Raw genomic sequence first — 22,353 nt, forward strand, 5'->3', positions numbered from 1 at the left:
GGTACATATATACAAAGGATAATCTCAACTATAAGAAAAAGAAGGACTGAGGATATTAAACACAGAGGGAATTTAATATTAAATACAGAGTGTACTCACATTGCATACAGCTAAATTAGGTTCAATACCCAACATACTATTGGTCGTCTGAGCACCATCGAGTGATAATTAGTTAAAATTTTAGGATTAAAACCTGCGCAAGTGGTCCAAAAACAAGATAAATGAAATGGGGCATGGCTATCATGAAGTTAGAATGTAGGGTACTTCAAAGGGAGCCCTAAGACAGTACTTGATGTAAACAGTTTGGGAGGGTTTGGACTTTTGTATGCCTTAAATTCTATCATTGTCCGTATTGTAAATCATGACTAGTAAAAAAAATGTTTCAAACACAAAAATTAGCTGTCTTGGTTTTCATCAAAAAAGTATCAGTTTTGTTTATTTCTTATTTTATTTACTATTCTTTGCCACTACTATCTTAAATTCTTCATCTGAATATAGAAGCATAGTGTTTAAAATCACATTTTAAAAATTTATTGAATATTCATGACGGTAAATCTTCTATTGACATATATATACTTTGCATGATGGAGACCGTTGTCAGATTCCATCCTTGGCATTGTATGGTCCCCTGAGCACTCACAGGAACAAACTCAAACCATACTGAGTATTGTCCCTGAGCACCAAGTTTGATCTAAAAAACTATTTAAGTTGAATCGGAATATGTTTCCTTAATAAATTTGGATGAATAACCTATTGCATTAAATTTTTATTAATGTTAGGACATTTTAAAATTATATAAAAAAATCTACACAAGAAACAAAATATTAGCTAATATTAAAATTGCCTTCTTCTTTTGCTGCTATATTTATTTTCATGACTAAAACTTGCTACCACACAAGAGAATTGTCTTCAGATGCAGCAAAGGGACTTTCAAAACCAGGTCAGCAATCACAAGGGTGCTTTTTCCTGGCTCTAAGAAAACAATGAGCTAATAGGATGTTATTATCTTTGTGCCAACTCATAACTAGATGCAGACAAAAATATGTAATGTACTAGCATTGCTGTACATGGATATTTCTGTTATAGAAAAGAATGAGGATCACCAAATTCTGACTATAATAAAACACAAATATGAAAACAGTGAACATATAATACTAATATAGTAAATAAATCAAGCAAAAAATAAGTACAATCATCGAATAAAAATAAATCAATTAAATAAGATTGAATTAGGATAAAAATTGATGTGTATTATATAAAAATATATAACTAATGGAATTTATTTACGAAAGCAACTTATTTCTCTGAATTTTTTCAAAGTATAATAGTTCTCATTAAATATATTTTATAAGTATTATATATAAATATAAGAAAGCAACCTTATAATTATAAAAATGCATACTCATAAGAATTTCTAAGAATGTCTATTAGGATAAATTCAACATGCTTTTTAAAAACACAACTATTAGCTTAATACAAGCACAAGAAAATTCTACTAATAAAACTTCTGATTCTTTTTAAAACATTTAAAATTGTTATTGTAGTTTAAGTAATATGGTTACAATAATGTTAACATATATGTGATAGATGTACAAAACATTTGTAACTTCATTAACACCTAAGAATCAAAAACTCTCTACCTGAGGCCTTAGGTCACTTCCAATTCTCTCTTTCTTTCCATTTCCTTCCTTCTAAATTTTTATATTTTAAACTTTAATCTAATGCAATTTGATAATGTCTATTTCTTGCTTTTGTTTCTCTATACAAATGAGTGAAACCATTCAGTAGCTTTCCTCCATATAACTAATTGTAATTAATAAGATATTAATTCTAGTTTCATCTTCATTGTAGTGCACTGCAATTTTTTGGTTTATTTGTTTGTTTGATTGTTTTGGTTTTTGGGTCACACCCGGCAGCGCTCAGAGGTTACTCCTAGCTCTATGCTCAGAAATCGCTCTTGACAGGCTAGGGGGACCATATGGGATGCCGGGATTTGAAGCACCATCCTTCTGCATGCAAGGCAAACACTCTATCTCCATGCTATCTCTGACCCTTATATATTTCTTTGTGTGTGTATGAAGAACACATATACATTTATATGTCTTCAATATTTTTACATCTTGGCTATTGTACTCAATGTTGCAATGAATGTCAGTGTGCACTTATATTTTTGAACTAATGTTTTTTTTATGTTTTTGAGATAGATACCAAGCACTGTACTCATTCTGTCATATAAAAACTCTATTCTTACTGTGGGATTAGCTCCATACAGTCAGAACTAGATAGTACTACTACTGTGAATTAGCATTCATTTTATATTATAGCTTTTTTTTGGAAGAACTTGTCATTAATTTTATGAATTGTTATCTTTTATTGCTGTGGTGCTTTTAAGATTTTTTGTTTGTTTTGTTTCTATATTGTTGTTATATTTTCTTCCATTTTCTCCTTTCTTCTCTTAAGTTGATATTTATAGCCTCTAGAAGTATTCCTTCCATTTTTTGCTTGTTTGATTTTTGCTCCCCCCATTTTTGTCCTTCAAACAAAACCACTTAACTTGAATCATCTTGTTCTGCCTCACAAACTGAGGGGGCAATAATGGAGGGTATCAAGAACAAACAGTCATATGAACATTGAGTAGAAATAAAAAAATGATCAGACTTAAACACGAAATTCAAAGCCAATGACAATAGAATCAATACCTAATGTACAACAAGTTAGACACAGAGGGGATCACTTACACTAGCAGCCCAGGGGGCAAAAAAGGGGGATATGGGATGCATGCTGGGAACAGGGTGGAGGAGGACAACATTGGTGATGGGAATGCCCCTGATTCAATGTTACTATGTACCTAAAATATTTCTGTGAACGATTTGTAATCCACTTTGGTCAAAATAAAAATTATTTAAAAAAAGAAGACTATTTATTGGTAAACAACCAATATTGCATTTCAACTCTAGGTCAGAGTAAATAAAATTATGATACAAAGTGAATATCAGTGAAAATATGTGCTATGACTTGCTTACACAAGGAATCATCTCTACATGATTTCAAGTATCATGACCCTTCAAAGTATTTTCAGGTATGTCCATATGATCCTTGGCACCACAGTACCCCAAAAGTTTCTTTAAATTCAAGCCCAATTGGCTGAATATCACTGGGAATGGTCATTCAGCTCCCAAAAACTGTTTGGGATCCACTTGCCCCCCAGAAAAGTTCTACTGTTATCAATATAATTTCAGTATTAGATTCCTAAATTAGAATTACTAGATTATTAGGTTACTAAGTTTCTGTATAATAATCTATATAAGTAAATGAACTACTATTGGCTTAAATGATACCAGAAAAATAACTCTCAAACCAAACTCTGATGTATCTTTCTATAATTCTTTTCTAAGATGTCTAGCATTTTGGGTTTGAAATGTCATCTCTTCCTAATGATTCACAGCTAATAATGTAGTGTATATTTGCTGTATAAAATAACAATGGTAAAGGTAAATAGAAAAATAATTTTACACTGAATTGGAAAGATGTAGAGTGGGTAAAGCCTTTTCCTTTCATGTGACCCAAACTCAACTTTCAGTTCCACATACTTCCCTGAACACAGCCAGAAATAATTTCTGAGCACAAAGAAATGAATAAATTGTGACTACAGTTAAGTGTGATTCAAACCTGACCCCCCAAAATTCTACACTATTCACACTAATGATAATTAACCCTGTGGATACATTATTTTTCATGTTTCAAATAACTGTTGAAAATATTTTTTCATGCTTTCAAATAATTGTTTGATTATTTCAGCCTTGGATGTTCACCTTTCCAGGTGATAATGGAAGATTTAATGCTGCTTAACAGTCTTAAGAGATCAGTGAAGGACCAGGGAGCTGTAAAAATGTTTGCTTTCCATGCAGCCCACTGGATTTGATTCCCCAAACATTGAACCCCAAAAGCACAGAGAGGTGTGTTAGTCCTGAGTACAAACCAGCTGTGTATACCCTAGCCAAAAAAAAAAAACAGAAAAGAAATAAAATTGAGAAAAACTAATAGGGACTGATTAATATAGCTTAATTAGCAAAGCCCATGATTTGCATACTAGAAGCCAAACCTTAATTTCTGGCATGGCATGGTCCCCTAAGAATGGCCAGAGGCAACACCAGAGCACCAGGCTAAGAGGTATCCCCTGAAAATTGCCCAAACAGATAATTATAAAAGTAGATTATAAAAGATAATCAGTACTAGTGTTGGTCATATTAGAACATGGAGTATTTTACAAATTTTGTATAACAACCCAAGAAATAGAAATGTAAGGAATCTTTCTGGGATCAGGTGAAATAAATCAGCTCCTTATGGGGAAAGTTCGGTGGTATAAAAAAAAATCAAAAGACAGCAGCTACTCAGCTCTACATAGTCCTGACTGAGCAGTTTGAACTATCATTTTTCTGCACTAGTGCAGGCAATATACAGAATACCCAAAAAATAAAAAAGAGAGGGAGGGGAATAAAATAAGGAAATGAATAGCAAATGACTCAAAAAACTTCAAACACAAGAGGAGTCTTGAGCATGCTTCCTTCCCTGCTGCCTTTAATGGAAATAATCAACAGGAATTCTGAATGATTACAGTATATTTTTTCTCAGTGGGAGAGGGAGATTATGTACTCAGAAGCATAAAGCATTTTGCCTGCAAAATTAATTCAAATTGACTTGCATGGGAGCCCCTGTCACATGAATTGAAAACAGCCAAAGAATGGTGGGGAGGGAGAGATCATGATAAATAGCAATCAAGCCATTCTGAAAAATACCTGGTGTTTGGACCCTGGGGACCTTTATGGGCCAGCATTATTTAATATCTTCATAATGAATGGGAAGATGGGAATTAAAAAACATTATATTCCCTGGTGGAAAGTGGTGCACTATCAATGAGAACAGACTTTTTCTTTTCAGAATGGAAAAGATTCTAGCCCTGATTTTACATGGTTCAAAAAATAAATAAATAGAAACCTAGAAATACCCATTATACAAATTTGGAAAAAATAAATATATTAGTGTTCAGTGTGAAAATGGCCATAATTTTATTGAGGAATGACTGTTTGATTTAGATATGTATACAGGTATCTCACCTTACAGAGAGAAGAAAATGACATGTAGCAAACTCATGGTACTCTTTTATTTTCCTTGCTTAATATGCAAGACAAAGCTAAGTATTGTCTTCTAAAAGAACAGAAAACACAAATAAAGGTTTGAGTGAAAAACTAGACTAGCTGATGAAAACTGATAACATGCTATACTCAGTATAATCTGGGTAAAAATAAAAAATATTAACATTGATATAGATGCAAAAATTTTCACAGAGTGATGCTCTAAGAGAGGCATAGAGTTAGTATAACAGAGAGGCCGTGAACCTTATTAGCAATCTAAAGAGTAAACAATAGCTAGAAACAATTGTCATACCAACAATAAAAAATCAACAAGAGGATATAAAGTTTATTTTGAAGTTTGTATATGCATTACCTATAATGTTCAGAGCCTCTAAGGAAGAATATCTTTACGTTTTTATAGGAGCTATAAATACAAAGAAAAGAATGTCTAGTAAATAAATTAAATCCATTGTCTCAATTTTACCTTTTAGGAATATGCTTGCTTTAAGTACTGCTGCTTCATCCAACATAATTGCACATTAAAGACTTAATATATTTGTCCTATGCACAGAGGAGAATAGGACATTTTAAAGAATTTTCTTCATAATGGCTAAGTTTTCATGTGGGAAATCTAGATACACAATTGTTCTTCAAAACTTTAGTAGATGCTTAATGACTCTGTCAATTCCTTAAATTATTTATCTTAATTACTTTCAGGCTGGATGTGTTTTTATTTTTCTTAAAAATAATGAATACAAAGTTACTTTGGAACAAGATGGTTTCTTATTATACCAGCTTTGTATTATAGAGTATCATACTCTTTCCCTTTAGAATTATTTGTTTTCAATGTCCAAATTAAGAGCTTTTCTATATCCATCAAAGTGTCCTTTTCACCATCTTCACCATTACTTTAGTTTATATTAGCATCTCCGTGCTCAGTACAGGCATCAGCATCATATCTGTGGTATCCTTCAGTAAAAATCCAAACCAAAATCACATAAGGGTTTTGGCAGAACACATTCTGGTCATACCCAAAATATAGTAGATTAGTGATGCCAAAATATTTATTGTGTTTCTTTTCAAATTTAGGAAAATAGAATCTCTTTCACACATATGCACACTTTTACCATAGTCTGAGTAGCAGTTTGTTTTTTTTTAATCCAATAGTTTTTTTTGATTCAAGAGAACTCTTACAAAACACTAAGATGTATTCCCCAACCGTTTTGAGAAAACTAAGCCTGAGTTATCTTCCACTTCAAAAGTAAATACACACCTACTCTGACTCAAAGAAGTCAGAAAATAGAACAAAGTATCACTAAAAAAATAAGAAAAAGCTCCTATTTTGAAGCTCATTCTTTGTAGGACAAAAGCTTATTCTTTTTCCCTTGGGCAGAGAACAGGTTACTGTCTCCATTTTAGTACATAGATTTAAGTCAACATTTTGAAACTTTCCTAAAATTAATATATTATTCTGAGTTATCCTAATAGGGCCAAATATTAGCATAAGAAAAAAAAAAGACCTCAAAATAACATAGCAAAATTAAAAGCAGAACTTGTCATATAAATCAAAGGTGACACTCAAGGGACTGTAAGAAGACTATTGTGTGCAAAAGAAGGAAGTTAGAAAACTCAGTAGGGAAAAGAAAGGTTCCAACAAAGCAAAGGAGGCAACTGTATCTGCGGTAGTTTATTACAAAAACATATGGAAAAACATGGCAATAGTGTAAGAGCATAATTGGCTCTCAACAAGCATCACAGACATCAATTCTAGTATCAAAATAGACCTTGGAAATTATAACAAAAATTTTCCAGGAAGCAAGTTGTTTACACCTGGGCTTAGATGACAAGAATTAATTCTTAATATTTCATAAGATAAAATAACAGCTCAAATTTAATTTAAATAAAAGCAAATACTTTGGCATTGTATGTCCATATCTACAGATGATTGACAATTTGGGGGGAAGCTATAAATGTGAGATTTTTTTTATTTTTAAATTTTAAAGTCTAATTTATATAGAATTTACATATGAGGTAAATGTATCTCTGAAAATTATCTGTATATTCTAAAATACCTTGCAAGTTTATTTTTCCTAAAACGTAGACTTTCACTTATTACCAACCATATATTATTTAATAGTTAGGAGTACTGCCATAGTAAAACTCTCATACTCATAACAAAGCCTATTTCACAAGTGCCTAAAAGTATTATCTAAAAATAAAACCGATGGGATATAGAAACAGTATAGGGATAAAGGCTCTTGGCCAGCATTCAAGATTTCTTGCTTTGATCCTTAGTGATCACTGACAGAAGTGATCACTGAACACAGAGCCAGTAATAAGTATAAACACCACCAGGTGTGAACCCCAAAGCACAAAGCACAAAAAATACAAGAAGCACTAACTAAATCCAAGGATGATGTTCTATGATAAAAATAATTAAATAAAATAATAAATAAATGTAGTGAAAATCATAAAAATATCCATGATATTAAAAGACTATAGCTAAGGAAAGGAAGCCAAACCTTAAAGGCTAAAGTAACCCTGTATAATACCAACACGATATAATTCCAATTAATACTGCAGACTGAAAAACTTTTGCATTCTCTATTGGTGAATGAGTTTACAAAACAATGATGTTTTAGAACATAATTTCATATTTTATAAAAATATATTACCATACCACAATGATGATTGCCCTCCAAATCTACATCTTACCACAGTCTACTGGACCCATCAAATTGCCACCAATATTCAGAAAGCACAGTTATAGAAATAGTGTACTGAAATTTCAAGGATTTTTAGTTGTTGTTAACTTGATTCTATTACTTTGTGTCTCAATATTGTATATATAAATGAGGTCATTCAAAATCTTTCTGGAGAACTTTTGTTTTATTTGTTTTTGGATTTGGGGCTATAAGGAACAGTACTCAGGAAGTGCTATGGCATTTCTGGTAGAATAAGATGACATAGGAGACGTGCAAGGCATATGTGAAAGGCAAATACCCTGCCAATTGTGCTAATGCTCTGGCCCCTCCTTTTATTTTTCAAATAATGACCTCTTCAATTCTATTCATGTTGTTTCAACAAAGGACAATTTGTTGCAATGACAAATCTCATCTTTTCACATAGGTGAATGATACTCCATTATGTGTGTATATGTACATAACATATATATATATATAACATAACACACATATATATGCCACATTGATTTCATATATTCTATTCTAATTAGACAATTGATTTGTTTACAGGTTCTAGATACTGTAAATAGAGATGTATTGAAATAAGTGCTTGTATATCTTTTTGCTTTACTGTTTCTGGGTACTTGAACACTAAGAGTGAAAGTGCTTTGGCTATGTGGTCTGTTTTCTATAGACTGAGAAATATCAATATATCACTGTTGAAATAAAAAAGACACATAAAGCCCAAAAAATGTTCTGATCTCATGAAATAAATAAACTTTGGAAAGTTGAAATGACCATCCTATCTAAGCCATTATAGATCTATCTCAGCAACAGCTATAAAAATCTCAATGACAATGTTTAAGGAACTAGATAAAGCATCATCAAACATACTATTTAATGACAAAATATAAAGCCTAGATTAAGCAGTCTAGAGAGAAAAAGAAAAAATATGAGCTGACCTTCTTGTAACTCCACTATCTTAAGTGAGACCTGCCTCCAGCTGGCATCACTGAGCCTATTCCATACTGGGAAATAAAGACTTTCCCAACAAGGTGAAACTCAACAGCATCCTTCCATATCCAATCTGAATCATATTAAATGTCTATGTCAGAACTTCAGAAGCTTAAATGCATGAGCAAGAGATCTACTCAAAAAATACATGCTGCTTATAGTTATTCTTCCCTTCATTCTGTGGCAGAGGTAACAGAAAGAAACCTCCAGCTTAATCCTTCAGCATCCTCCAAGGGATATAACTACAAAGACCCAGCACAGCAAGAATACAAAAAAATAATAATAATGGAAAGACACTTAGAAGCCCACCAGCTCAATGAGAAGAACAAGATTATTGAAGATATAATCACAAGCTGTAACTCTTCATTCAGACAGTGCCTTTACAAACATGTTGATGAGGATGTTCCATGACATAAATAAGCAATAGCACTCATCAGCAAAGTACATGAAAATATGAGTCAAATAAAAAAACTACTAGTCATAAATTAAAAAATGATGAACATGTATATAATATTAAAAAGATGAAAGAAATATATATGTTTAGTGGGAGAAACTTCCTGCACATATTATACTTAACAAAATAATTCACAAAACTCAGCAACAGAAAAACAAAGAGCCCTATCAAAAAGTGAGAAGAGCTAATGAACATGTCAAAGATGACAAAACGGTGTGGGGGTGCTAGCTAGCACATAAATAATTTAACCGGATATCATAGGGCTCACAATTATAGAATGCTTTTTGAAAAGGAAACAATATGCTCAAGACCCATTGAACAGTATTTCATGGTATGAACTCCACATACAAGCTCTACTACCATATCACTTAGCTTTCTAAACTTGAAAATTATGATTTTTTAAAAAATGCTTTATACACAATATGATCCACGAAAACTTTCTTCAGTAAAATTTACCATCACTAACCATGCTTGGTCTAGTAGAAAATGGAAAAGCATTCCAACAGACTAGCCTGGTTTATATATATATATATATATATATATATATATATATATATATATATATATATATATTTAAATATTTTCTTTCTTTTTATTTTAGTTTAGTTTAGTTTATCTTATTTGCTCTTTTCTTTAAAAAAAAAGCCTCCTTTCTCACTGTATCTGGGTCAGTTTTTCAACGGATAAATCCATGGATTTATCCTCAATGTATGCCAATATAAGCACATGAGTATATGTGTTTACCATACCAATGTCTGTCCAATGTCCTCTGTAACATGTCTACTTAATGGTATTGACTCAACATAAGTGCTCATTACCACTTAACTTAGCTTTCTAGACTTGAATACTATGATTTTTTTTTCAAGAGAGGTCCTATAGATAATCTAATCTATGAAGCCTCTCTTCAGTATAGTCTACCCTCACCAATATGACTGGCCTAGAAAGTCGAAAACCTTTATATCAGACTTTCCGTCATTTTCTTTTTATTTTATTTTATTTTTTAAGCATTCTGTCCCATTTCATTTGGGTCAGCTTTTTGTCTGTAATCTCTGGGTTGATCCTTAGTGTCTGATGATGTATGCACATGAGAGTATAGGTCCACCATACATATGTCTGTTTAATGTAAGTTTACAATATATAGAATGCCTATGTTGTATACTGTCCTTCCCCCTTGGCTCATCACCTTATATTTCTAGTCCTTCACTTTCTCACCTGCTATTACCCCACATTTAATCCTTTTTATACTGTTTCTGGCTCCTCACGAAGCAGATCATTATCCCCACTCAGCTGCCAACCAGCTCCCAAAATGAAAGATAGACAGCCTGAGAAGAAACCAATACTCTGTTGCTATTGATCTACTCTCAGCGGCCGCCTTTCCTCCACCTCCTTTCACTCTGGACCTTTGCTTGCTACCAGACTCTGTTTCTGAGAAGTCTCTGCTCAAGGACATTTCCTGATATGGGACTGCTGGGAGCTGTTTTCAGACTCCACATGGCTAAATCACAGATCAAAGTGGTGCCTTGGATTTTACAAACACACCCCCAACTATTTCTAAAGACTTAAAAGGGACATGTATATTTCCTTGGAATATTTATTTAGATGCATTCCCTTAACAGGTATAACCTTTATTGAATATCCTTTTATATAGCAACGATTTCCCCCACTGTTTTTTTGTGATTTGTTCAATAAGGTATTCTGGTAGAAAAGTCTTTCTGTTTAGAGTTCATGTTAGAACCAAGTTACGGGGATTATTGGACTTGTTCCCTCGGTCCCCAGATGCACCAATAATACCTGTGGCATTGTTCCTCTTTTGCATAGGCATATTAAAATCAGAAAATATTACATATGCAAATAAGTTCTTATCTAATACAGATAGGAACACACAAGTCTTGTAATGCAGTGGAGCCTTACACCCTGAACATTATTAAAATGACCTGGCTCATGCCTCAGAAGAACGGTCATTGTCCATTTACCCCTGAACCATGGATACCATCTACAGAAACCACCATGGTTGTCTATAAAATCATCAGGAAGCAAACCTCTATCAGGGAAGACCCTACTGCTGCCCTGGCATCAACTTACTCCAAAGAGGGTTCTCTTAACACCCAGAAGACTTAGCAACAGCAACAACCTGCTTTCAGGGCAGGGCTCTCCGCATTGCCCTTTAATGGTGAAGTGAAACTAGAGGACGCTCCACATCATCCTGACTTCGATGTAGAATATACAAAGAAACCAGGATCTCTAACTATAGAACTTGACACCAACAATAGTGATTGTTCAAAAAAATTTTATTGGGATCAGAGAGAATGACTCAAGGGTAGAATAACCTAATATGCCTGGAGCCCCAGAGTTGGTCTTATGCCAGAATACTTCAGGGTAAGGTCACTTTGTGTTTAGACCAAGGCTTTTCCTTTCTATTTCCCCATATTTTGTGGGCCTATGCAAGCAATTGTCACTCTCACACCGTTTTTACTGTATTTCTTTAACTCTTTTTTTGTGGAAGGGGCTCTTTGAGCCACACCCAGTAATGCTCAGGGGTTACTCCTGGTTATGTGCTCAGAAATTGCTCCTGGCTTGGGGGACCATATGGGAAGCCAGGGATCGAACCACAGTCCATCCTAAGATAGTATGTGCAAGGCAAACACTCTATCTTTTGTGCCACTGCTTGACCCTTTCTTTAACTCTTATCCTAAAAGAAAAAAAGAAGAGCTTACTAAACCTTCTGCTATTGCTTTAGTGAGTTCATTGGTGATACAATAATTTTCACAAATATACTCATTACTAAATTTTTCTTCTTTTCTTTCTCTTTCATTTCTTTAGCTTTTCTTTCTAATTTCTATTTTTTTAAATAACTTAGCCTTTGGTCATCTTCAAACATATGTATTATGAAGTCAACTATGTGATGTATTTTTTTAAAATAAATTTAATTTTAAAAAAAAGTAATCTCTCCTGGCTTCTGGTACCATATGGGACACCTGGTTTGAACCAGTACTCTGATCTAAATATGGAATTCAATAATAATAATATATTGAAACTATTTTGTCAATGACAAATATGTCCAACTAATGAAACATGTTCATAATAACAGAAATAGGTTGAGGGGGATATTGAACTGGTATCCAGAAAGGCTATAATTTCTTCTTTATTTTCAGGAAAACTTAAAGATGATGTTTATTAAAAATAATAGATAAAATTTGCAAGTCTTTTATTTGCATTCTTTGGAATTTTTTCAGAGAATATTCAGTGCTGCTAAGGGTTACTCCTGGCTCAATGATACTCAAGAGCCAATATAGCGTGCTAGGGTGACCAAATATGAAATAAGGAATCAAAACATGGGCAGCAATATACAAAGAAAGAAATTAGTAGTTGTAGCAATAGTATTAACCTGTGTTAGTCCTTAAGCCCTTTGAAAGCTTTAGAATATATTATAATAAAACTATAACAACAAAATTAAAAAATAACATAAGCATTATATTATTGATTCTTAAGGACTCTATTATATTTCTTACACCCTTTATTTATTGTTTTTCTTTCTGGTCAGACACAATGGTGCTCTGGTCTTACTCTGGATTTGTGCTCATGCAATTTGAAGACCCAAATGAAATGCTGGGAATCAAACCCAAACAATCATTTACAAGACAAGTGCTCCGATGACTGTACTATATTTTTGTCTTTAGTACCTTTCATAAGAGTCATTAAAACTATAAGTATTATGTCCTAAAGGTTAAGACTGAAATAAGTTTGGGAATTCAAATGAAAAATATTGAAAGTTTCATTTTATAGGAGAAAAATTATAAATTTTAGGATAACTGCATATTGTGTTAATTATTTCCAAAATCTGTCTGTTTTCCTACTTTTATGATTAAAAATCAGTTATGAAAAACAATTATTAAAGTATAAAACATCTCTTAATCATATTCACTCAAAATTAGAATATTACATATAATGAGGAGGTATGAAAAAAATTTAAAATTCAATTACTTCATTATATAGTCAGATGCAAAAGAAACTGTTGAGTGGTTACTTTAACTTCAAAAAAATTTGTTGGGCCCAGAGAGATAGCACAGCGGCGTTTGCCTTGCAAGCAGCCGATCCAGGACCAAAGGTGGTTGGTTCGAATCCCGGTGTCCCATATGGTCCCTCGTGCCTGCCAGGAGCTATTTCTGAGCAGATAGCCAGGAGTAACCCCTGAGCACCGCCGGGTGTGACCCAAAAACCAAAAAAAAAAAAAAAAAAAAAAAAATTTCTTTTCTGGATATATTTAAAAACATTAACCTAAAAAGCTTTATAATCAGGAATCATCTTTTCTACTTTTGTGATTATTTAGGATCAGAATGTTGCAATTCTACTACTGTATTTTATCTTCAAAACAACACAGTAGAAATGTTGATACATGGATAATTCACTCTAGCTTAACAAGATACATAGATTTAAAGCTCTTCCAAATAGCACTGAATTATAGAAAGAGCTGAAAATTCATTTAATTCATTCATTTAATTAACCGTTTACATGTCTTTAATTTTGTATCTACATATATGTATATTCTACTTAATATTTGCAAAATATATTTGAGTACCCATGTATTAAACATTTTTCTCAAGTAATTATGAAAAAAATAAAGAGAATGCAACCTACTTTGCTCCACTAAAATTCCTTAAGATGGGACCGGAGTGGTGGCGCTAAAGGTAAGGCATCTGCCTTGCAAGCCCTAGCCTAGGACAGACCTTGGTTCAATCCCATCTGGTCCCCCCCAAGCCAGCAGCAATTTCTGAGCGCATAACCAGGAGTAGCCCCTGAGCGTCAATGAATGTGACCCCCATAAAAAAAGCAAAAAATAAATAAAATAAAATAAAATTCCTTAAGACAAATTTCCTCTTCAGCACAAATTTCTTTTTTATAAAAAATGTAAAACCTTGATGTATCTCTAGAGGTCTCACATATTCAAATAGCCCACCTCTGACTTAATCAGGATCCTGTGGCTGATTTTGAATGGTTTCAGTTTCCTGTCTACTTAAAAAACAAACTTACTTTTACAGAACCTCTTTTTTCTCATCTAAAAAAACTGCTATCTCTTGCACATTTACAGTTAGTACTGAATGACATATTTACATGAAGCAGTACTTTTCCAGGGGAAAAAAATTAGAGTGAAAATAGCATACAATTACTAAATACATGTATACTTATCAGCTCGGTCACAAACTAGTTCAGTGACCTTGAATAAATACTGTCACTGCTCTACCAATTTTGTGCTTATCTAGAGCAAAATTTAGCTTTCGATTACAAAAAGTATTAACAAGCATTAAGGGAAGAAGGAGTGGGAAAAGAAGGTAATACTGGAGGTAATATAAAGACCATTTTACTTTGGTTCTGGTAGCATTTTTCATTTATTACTATAAATTTCAACACCATACTAACAAAGCTATAATGCAAAATTATTTTTTAGAAATTTTAAATGTTACAGAAAAAACTGGGAGAAAAGTATTAAACACATCACTTACCATATTCTTATGCTTTTTAATTACTCTTCATAGATTAATGATGCTTCTTAAGTTACAAGTATCAAGAAAATTTTTGTCACTATATATATGTGTGTATATATATGTATATATATACATATATATATATAAAGTGGAAAGCAGAGTGGCACATTTTAAGTGTGTAATGCATATACCATGTGTAAATGTATATAGAAAATTTTCATAAAAGAAAATTTCATAAGTTAAGAGCTATGTCCTGAATAAAAATGGGATGATAATTCAATTCACTAACATGAAACAGACCACCAATACACTAGCATAAAAAAGATCACCAATACATATACCTACACTCCTATGCACAACACACTCAAGTACTGTGCTGAAATATATATTTATTTAAATATATATTTAAAAATTATGTTCCAACTAACAAGATATGTGGAAACAAGATAAAAATACACCTTACAAGGAAACTTTTGAAAGGGTGCAAGGAATAGATCTATGCACAGCACTGTTCAAGTTTTACTTTTGGTCTGTGCTTAAGGATCATTTCTGGTGATATTTAGGAGATTATACAATGTCCGGGGTATCAAACCTAGGCCACTCATATGCATGGCATATTAGCCCCAACAAATTGTTTTTTAATAAAAAAGTCCTTCTACAAAACAAAACAAAAGAAAAAACGATATTTGTTCAGTGTTTTAAACTAATCCCAGAACAATGCATCACTGAATGAGTAAAGAATAATCCATAGAAATCTAGTCAATCAGAATTCTCTTAAACAGCCACCTCAGAAGACCCAACTCCATATCTCTTGACCCCCATGCTCCTCCAACTCCCCAGTGAGTTTAACCTTCCAGATGTCTTGAAACGCAAAGCTAATTCTTCTCCTTTCCAACTTGGTACTGGCAGCCTGTAATGCCTGACCTCGGTCTTTTCAGCAGGTCCACCTCCACATCTTCTGACTGACAGCTCTAGACATAAACATCTCACACAGCTCACACTTATAATTCTTGTCACTGGGCGAAGACAGGTAGGGAAGAAAAGAGCAACACCCAGCCTGATTTTTCAGAGAATCCCTTGAGGACTAGGTACAATTCACCCTCAGCACAGCAGAGACACAGCAAACACAAATGGCAAGGTGACTACTAATCCATGAAGCTCAGTGAGCAAAAATAATAACAGCAAAGGCCTTATCAGTAACAACCAGTTCTCTAAACTCTCAGATAATGACTTTAGTAGTGACAGGCAGTCAGCAAAGCATAAGAAACTATGAGAAAAAAGTAAAAAAAAAAAAAAAAAAAACTACAACTAGAAGTGACAGAAATGATGGCTATGATATGTAATATAAAACGCTTAATAGAAGGTGTGAGCAGCAAAAAAATGGAAGCTGAAGAAGATATGAGGAATTTGAGTATAAAATACAGGAAAACCCTAGGAAATAACAAAAGATGGAAAAAATTAAAAGTAAATGGATAGCACATCAGAGAACTATAGGATGAGGTCCAGAGGAATAATTAAATATACCACAGTCCCTGATGCACAGGAAGGCAAGTTCTCTGAAAATAAAAAAAAAAAAAAAAAACTGGTTAAAGAAATCACAGATAAAAATTTCCCATAGTTGAGTAGTGCAGGCAATGAGATCCAAAAGGCCCAAAGGGTCCTATGAAATTAGGCTAAATAGGAAGAACTCCAAGATATATTATAATCAGAATGACAAAAAAAAAAAAAAAAAAAAAAAAAAAAAGGAGACAGAATATTGAAAGCAGAAAGCTCAAAAAAAGAGTATACAAAATCCATCATATTCAAAGAAGACCATTCACAAGAGAATGTATGGAAAAAATAACATGAATATCTTACCATGAATACTCTATATCTATATTATCCATCTAGATTACCATTTAGATTTAATAAGATATGAGGCAATAATACAGAGAATTGAGGAATTCAAACTCAGTTTTGGAATAAGTATGATTTAAAAAACAAACTTCTCAATTCTTACTCAACTGAGTATGGTTATCACTCATGGTGCCCTCTACTAGATTACTACTCTAATAGATATTTAGTCTTAGTTTGCTAGGAATTTTTATAACTTATCAATAATTAATTCCTTCTTTATATTGAATGCATCATATCTACTAAGGTGATTTTGTTATAGAAATTTTTTTAATAGGCTATTGTTTATCATTGCAAATACTTAACCACTATCTTTAATATTTTCTAACATAAAGCCAATTTTATTTTTTTTCAATTTTATTTTTGTAAGATAAACCACATTTATACTTTTATAGGGACATTTATATTTTCCTTAGATCTTTCTTTCTTTCTTTGTTTTCTTGGGGGCACACCCAGTGACTCTCAGGGGTTACTCCTAGCTATACACTTAGAAATGGCTCTGGCTTGGGGAACCATATGGGATGCCGGGGGATCAAACCACCTTCCATCCTAGGTCAGCTGTGTGCAAGGCAAACACCCTACCGCTACACCACTACTCTGGCCCAGTTTCTTAGATTTTTCTTGATTCTCTTATCCTCACTTTAACTAGATTTTTAGCATAGACTCATTCATTCTATTAAATTTAAATTAGTCTGTAAAAGGCCTATAGAATGATAAATGTATGCAGTTTTTGAAAAAAAAAAGGCAAGAGTCATCAATATGGATTTATTTCTGGGGAAATAAAAGTAGCCTTTACTCAGCTTGGAATATTAAGATCATATATGGATATTAGCTCTGTTTTTTGAAACTTCACATGCTAGAGGTAAAATGAAAATATAGGTTTGTTATGAAATAGAGTAAGTTTTGAATGTTACCCATAGTTCTTAGAGTTAATACAACAGCAAAAGTGAGGGATGATGGATCTCATCATATGAGACAGCTAGAAAATTAATAGACAAACAGAAATCTATGTAATAAAAATACTGTATTCACCCCTTTTAACAGGCCCACTTATTTAATCATTTCCTTGTTTATTTGTTTAGATTTTTGGTCCAAACTCAGTAGTGTTCAGGAAATATACTCCACTTCATTGCTCAGTGGAGGCTTTTGTTGGTGCTGCAGAAAACTTGCATTGATAGACACTGAACCTGAGCATCCAGCAAAAAAAAATGTGAGCATTCAGTTCTGTGAGATAACTCCCTGAGCTCCCACTTTGTCTATTTACTTATTTTGTTTGTTTTTTAGGCCACAACTAGTGGTGCTCAGGGGTTATCCTGGCTCTGCACTCAGAAATCACTCTTGGTAGATGCAGTTAACCATATGAAATGCAGGAATTGAACCCAGGACCATCCCAAATTGCCCACAAGCAAAGCAAATGCCCTACAGCTGTGCTATCACTGCAGCTCCCAGCTGCCACTTTAAATTAAATATTCTATCTTGATAGTTTATGACCTGTTTTCAAAGTTAAAAATAAGATATCCCTCAGAGAAAAATTAATTGAAGGTTTATTACATACTAGGAACAGATTAAAGTTTTAGAAATACTATGTCATTGTAAATATGATACAGAATAAGTCCAAGAGTTCCAAATAAATATGGAAAAGTATTAAAGGTGTAATGATGGTTCAAAGAAACACTTTTAACATGAGTATGACTACTAAAATTGAATAACTTTTCTCTTAAGTACTTTCCAAATTCTTACGTCTAGATTTGCCATAGTGGTGTTCACTGTCTGCAATAAAGGAAAACATATTTATTTTTGAGATCTGAAGTTCATCAAAAATTGTTTTGAAGAAAAAAATATTCTTCTTTACTTAAATAATAAAGACTTTCAGACTGTGAGAGCTCTCAGTTGGAGCAAATAAAGCCAGCCTTACAAGCAGTCTTCAAGAGAGCTATCAGGTCAAATAATGTTGATTCTCTGGATCAAATCCTTCAAGACTCCCTGCTTATTCTGTCCAGTCAATGCCTGCCAGTCTGCTGGCTTTTACCAGGAAAAGCAGGAGGGTGGCTTTTTCAAGTTATCTCAGAGTAGTAGAGATACAAAATGACATTGAATCTCAAATGTCACATAAAATAACTTTTCTAGCAAGATTCACTTTTCTTGAATGGATGTGCCCTGAATTGCTGAGATTTTTGCTTAATATTCATAGATTTAAAAACATTTATATAAGATTCATCTGCCTACTTACTCAGGATTTTTATGAGAGAATTTTTAGAGTCCTCAATCTAATTTTCTTTTGCTTATTTTCACACTCTACTTAATCCAGAATGAAAACGATAATCAATTATAAATGGCAAAGCTATTAACCAATATATTAGTATATCTCGTTTCTACTTTAACCACTCATTTTCTTTTTAATATAATTTTAATATGATTTATCAATTTTATTTAAATTGAATTTGAAAACATTTAAAAGACATCTCCTGAAATTTCATGAAGTACATATTCCCTAAATCCTCTTAGTTCAATTTGTTTTTCTTCAGTATTAATAATAGATAGTTATATCAAAAATGATTACTCAAACAAATTGAAGGTCCTGTAAAAATAATACAATTGCCTTGACCACATATTCAATTTCTGATATCTCACATAGTCACTCTAAGTCCTCTAGCAATGATTTCTGTGTATAGATCCAGAAGTCACCCCAATTAAAAACTAGGCATCATATTACCCCCCCCCCCAAACATTAAAATTATATTTGCTTATAATTCAAATGAATCTTACAATGCACTAACAAATTTAGTACTAAGAAAAGAAAACTTTAAGTTGTTAGAATTGGGAAGATGTCATCCTAATACAAAATTAGTATATATTTTGTAAATAAAACCATTTAATTTTTGACATTAGCTAAAATTCTAGTGACCCCCTCACCTCAGATTTAGTTTCAAAAGCAACAGTAATATGCATTTTATTCACAGATATACTTTGTAAACCTTTTCTGAATTATTTCTGAATGAAACAGGAAAAACTCAAACAGTTCAGAAAGGATGATGTAATTTCTCAGGTTTTTAAAAATTAATTTGAAACCAACATCTCTGTTATATCCCAGAAAGGGCAATCTCAATTATTTATGTAACAAATAATATATGGTCTTTAAAAATGTAAAGTACAACAAATATTCAAAGGTTCTCTGAGAACTATGTTCGTCTATCTGTATGAAGGTTATGAGGAAATGAAGAAAGATCTGTAGCATGGGTGGTTATGGGGAAATAAAGAAGGAAAGAAAAGACAAAGGAAATAAAAAAAAAGATACAAAATGTCATAATTTAAAGTGTTAAAATTCCCTCAAATCTAGGTGGGTGTACAATACTTTTGGCTATATTCTGGAGTATCTTAATAATGTTGGTGTTATATTCTATCTCTAAATGCAATTATAGGTTTTAGTAAAAAATATATCAAGTTGATGACAGTAAAACTTAGTTGAAATAAAAAATTTACATATATTATGAATCAGAAAAACTAATCATAAATATTTAGATTTCATCATAGTGTCATTAGTACAGAAATAACATACCTGGATTTCTCATCAATTATAAAACAAATTAAAATGATGCATCTTAGGTTTATAATAAAGTAATTTAACTTCACATTTCCTTAATTAAACAAATGCAGAAATTATGTTTGTTGATCAATCACAAAATATCTTCTTCATTTATTTAGTTTGATTCCCAATCCATACTCTCATTTAACAACAAATGTGTCCCACTAATTTTCCATCACTCGTGATATTGAACATGATGGTACCTCCAACAACATAGTGTGAAAAATTTTCTAAAACTTACCCCATTTTTTGGAAAAGCAATCCATCCCAAGTCCCCCATGACAGAACGTGAATCCAATAAGTTCACTGAAAGAGAAAAAACAAACACACACAAAAATTAGTAAAAAAAAAAAAAGTATCATCATTATTTATATTATTAAAAGTGCTATTACTTACATAAAGAAATCTCAGATCACACATTCATTTTGATGCATATGAGAAGTAAAATTTAAGAAATGTTATTTCAAAGTGAGAAAACGTGATTTTTGGGATAAGCAATTGGAAAAAAATCCCAACAAATTTATACAAACCTGTGACTACTTTTAACTTTTTTTCAAACAAGTATGAAAGGGGAAAAGTAGAAAAATGTTAACCTGAGAAGTAGTACAAAGGTTAGGGGCTTGCCTTGTACACAGCCTACTAAGTATCAAAGCACCTCCAAGAAAGATGCCTAAGAATAGAAACATGAAAAGATCCTGAGAGACCATGCTATGTGGCAAAACCTAATATAATTTAATAAAATATTTTTTAAATTATGAATAAAATGAAGTGAAATAAAATGAAAAAAGCCATAAAGGTTTTGTGAAAAACTATAAAAGTAAAGCCACTTTTTAAAATCTCTGTATTTTGGGATTAAGCTGCAGCCATAAAATTGTGCTCGATATATTGTTTTCTTCTAGAAGCTATTATGAAGCAATTAACAAATAATTTACATTAAATTGTAATAAACTACTCCCAAAACTGTAACATTTTTGAGATATTAAACAAAATCTGTAATCTAAATTACAAGTTTAATTAAGAAATAAATCTACACACCCTTAACCAATCCGAGGAAATTGTAGCATTTTCAAGGTTGTTGTACTGTTAAACATCCACTGCAATCCTAAAGATAGGTTCTAATTATTCATAACTGTGGTCAAAAGTTTGCAGCTTGAAGTCAACTACACTTTTAAAATGTCAGCCTCAATTATGACATTTTTATGCTAAAGTATTTAAAAATGTCCAGAATGTAATGCTATCAATGCGAAAGAAAGAAATGTAGGACAAGTATAATAAAATAATCTTGGGGCTTGATCCATAGCACAGCAGGTAGGGCGTTTGCCTTGAACATGGCCGACCCTGATTAGATCTCCTCATCTCAATTAGTATCCTGAGCCTGCCAAGAGTGATTTCTAAGCACAAAGCCAGGAGTGACCCCTAAACACTGCTGGTGTGAGCCCGCCCCCCACCAAAGGAAAAAGTGTTCTTTCTCTTTGTTTCTCTCTTGCTTTCTTAATATTTTAACAGGCTTAGCCACTCTTCCCTATAAATCAAACTAGTTTAAAAATATAGCCAAAATGCTTTCACCCTTGATCTGTGATCATCTTTCCAATGTATCATGCGACAGCTCTAAGGGATTATTCCTGGCTCTGTACTCAGAAATCACTCCTGGCAGGCACAGGGACCATATGGGATAATAAGGTATGAGCTTTCAACAACAAAATACAATGTCTATGAAAAATTTGTATCATCGAGTTGAAAATGATCATTCTGGATAAGAAATGGGGTGCTGAAACAATGTAAAGTGCATGCTATCCCATCAGTAAACACAGTACCTAAAAGAGAAAAAAAAAAGAAAGAGAAAAAAAAGGGAAGGAGGGAAGGAGGGAAGGAAGGAAGGAAGGAAGGAAGGAAGGAAGGAAGGAAGGAAGGAAGGAAGGAAGGAAGGAAGGAAGGAAGGAAGGAAGGAAGGAAGGGAGGGAGGGAGGGAGGGAGGGAGGGAGGGAGGGAGGGAGGGAGGGAGGGAGAGAGAGAGAGAGAGAGAGAGAGAGAGAGAGAGAGAGAGAGAGAGAGAGAGAGAGAGAGGAAAAATGCCTGCAAAACAAGGAGTCTGAAGATGAGGTGTAAGGGAAAC

At 32.9% G+C, this 22,353-nt stretch overlaps 1 protein-coding gene across 6 annotated transcripts in view; it reads right to left on the reverse strand.

Annotated features, from left to right (window-relative positions):
* The window catches only part of EPHA5 (EPH receptor A5), a 320,717-nt gene that overhangs the window by 270,144 nt on the left and 28,220 nt on the right, over nucleotides 1–22,353 (reverse strand). For all 6 annotated transcript variants that reach the window (XM_049790011.1, XM_049790014.1, XM_049790012.1 and 3 more), the window contains exon 2: nucleotides 20,482–20,546. In XM_049790011.1, the coding sequence (XP_049645968.1) occupies nucleotides 20,482–20,546 (65 nt within the window). The remainder of the gene's footprint in view (nucleotides 1–20,481; nucleotides 20,547–22,353) is intronic.

The sequence above is a fragment of the Suncus etruscus genome, chromosome 16 (assembly GCF_024139225.1).
Source record: "Suncus etruscus isolate mSunEtr1 chromosome 16, mSunEtr1.pri.cur, whole genome shotgun sequence".
Classification (NCBI taxonomy): Eukaryota; Metazoa; Chordata; class Mammalia; order Eulipotyphla; family Soricidae; genus Suncus; species Suncus etruscus.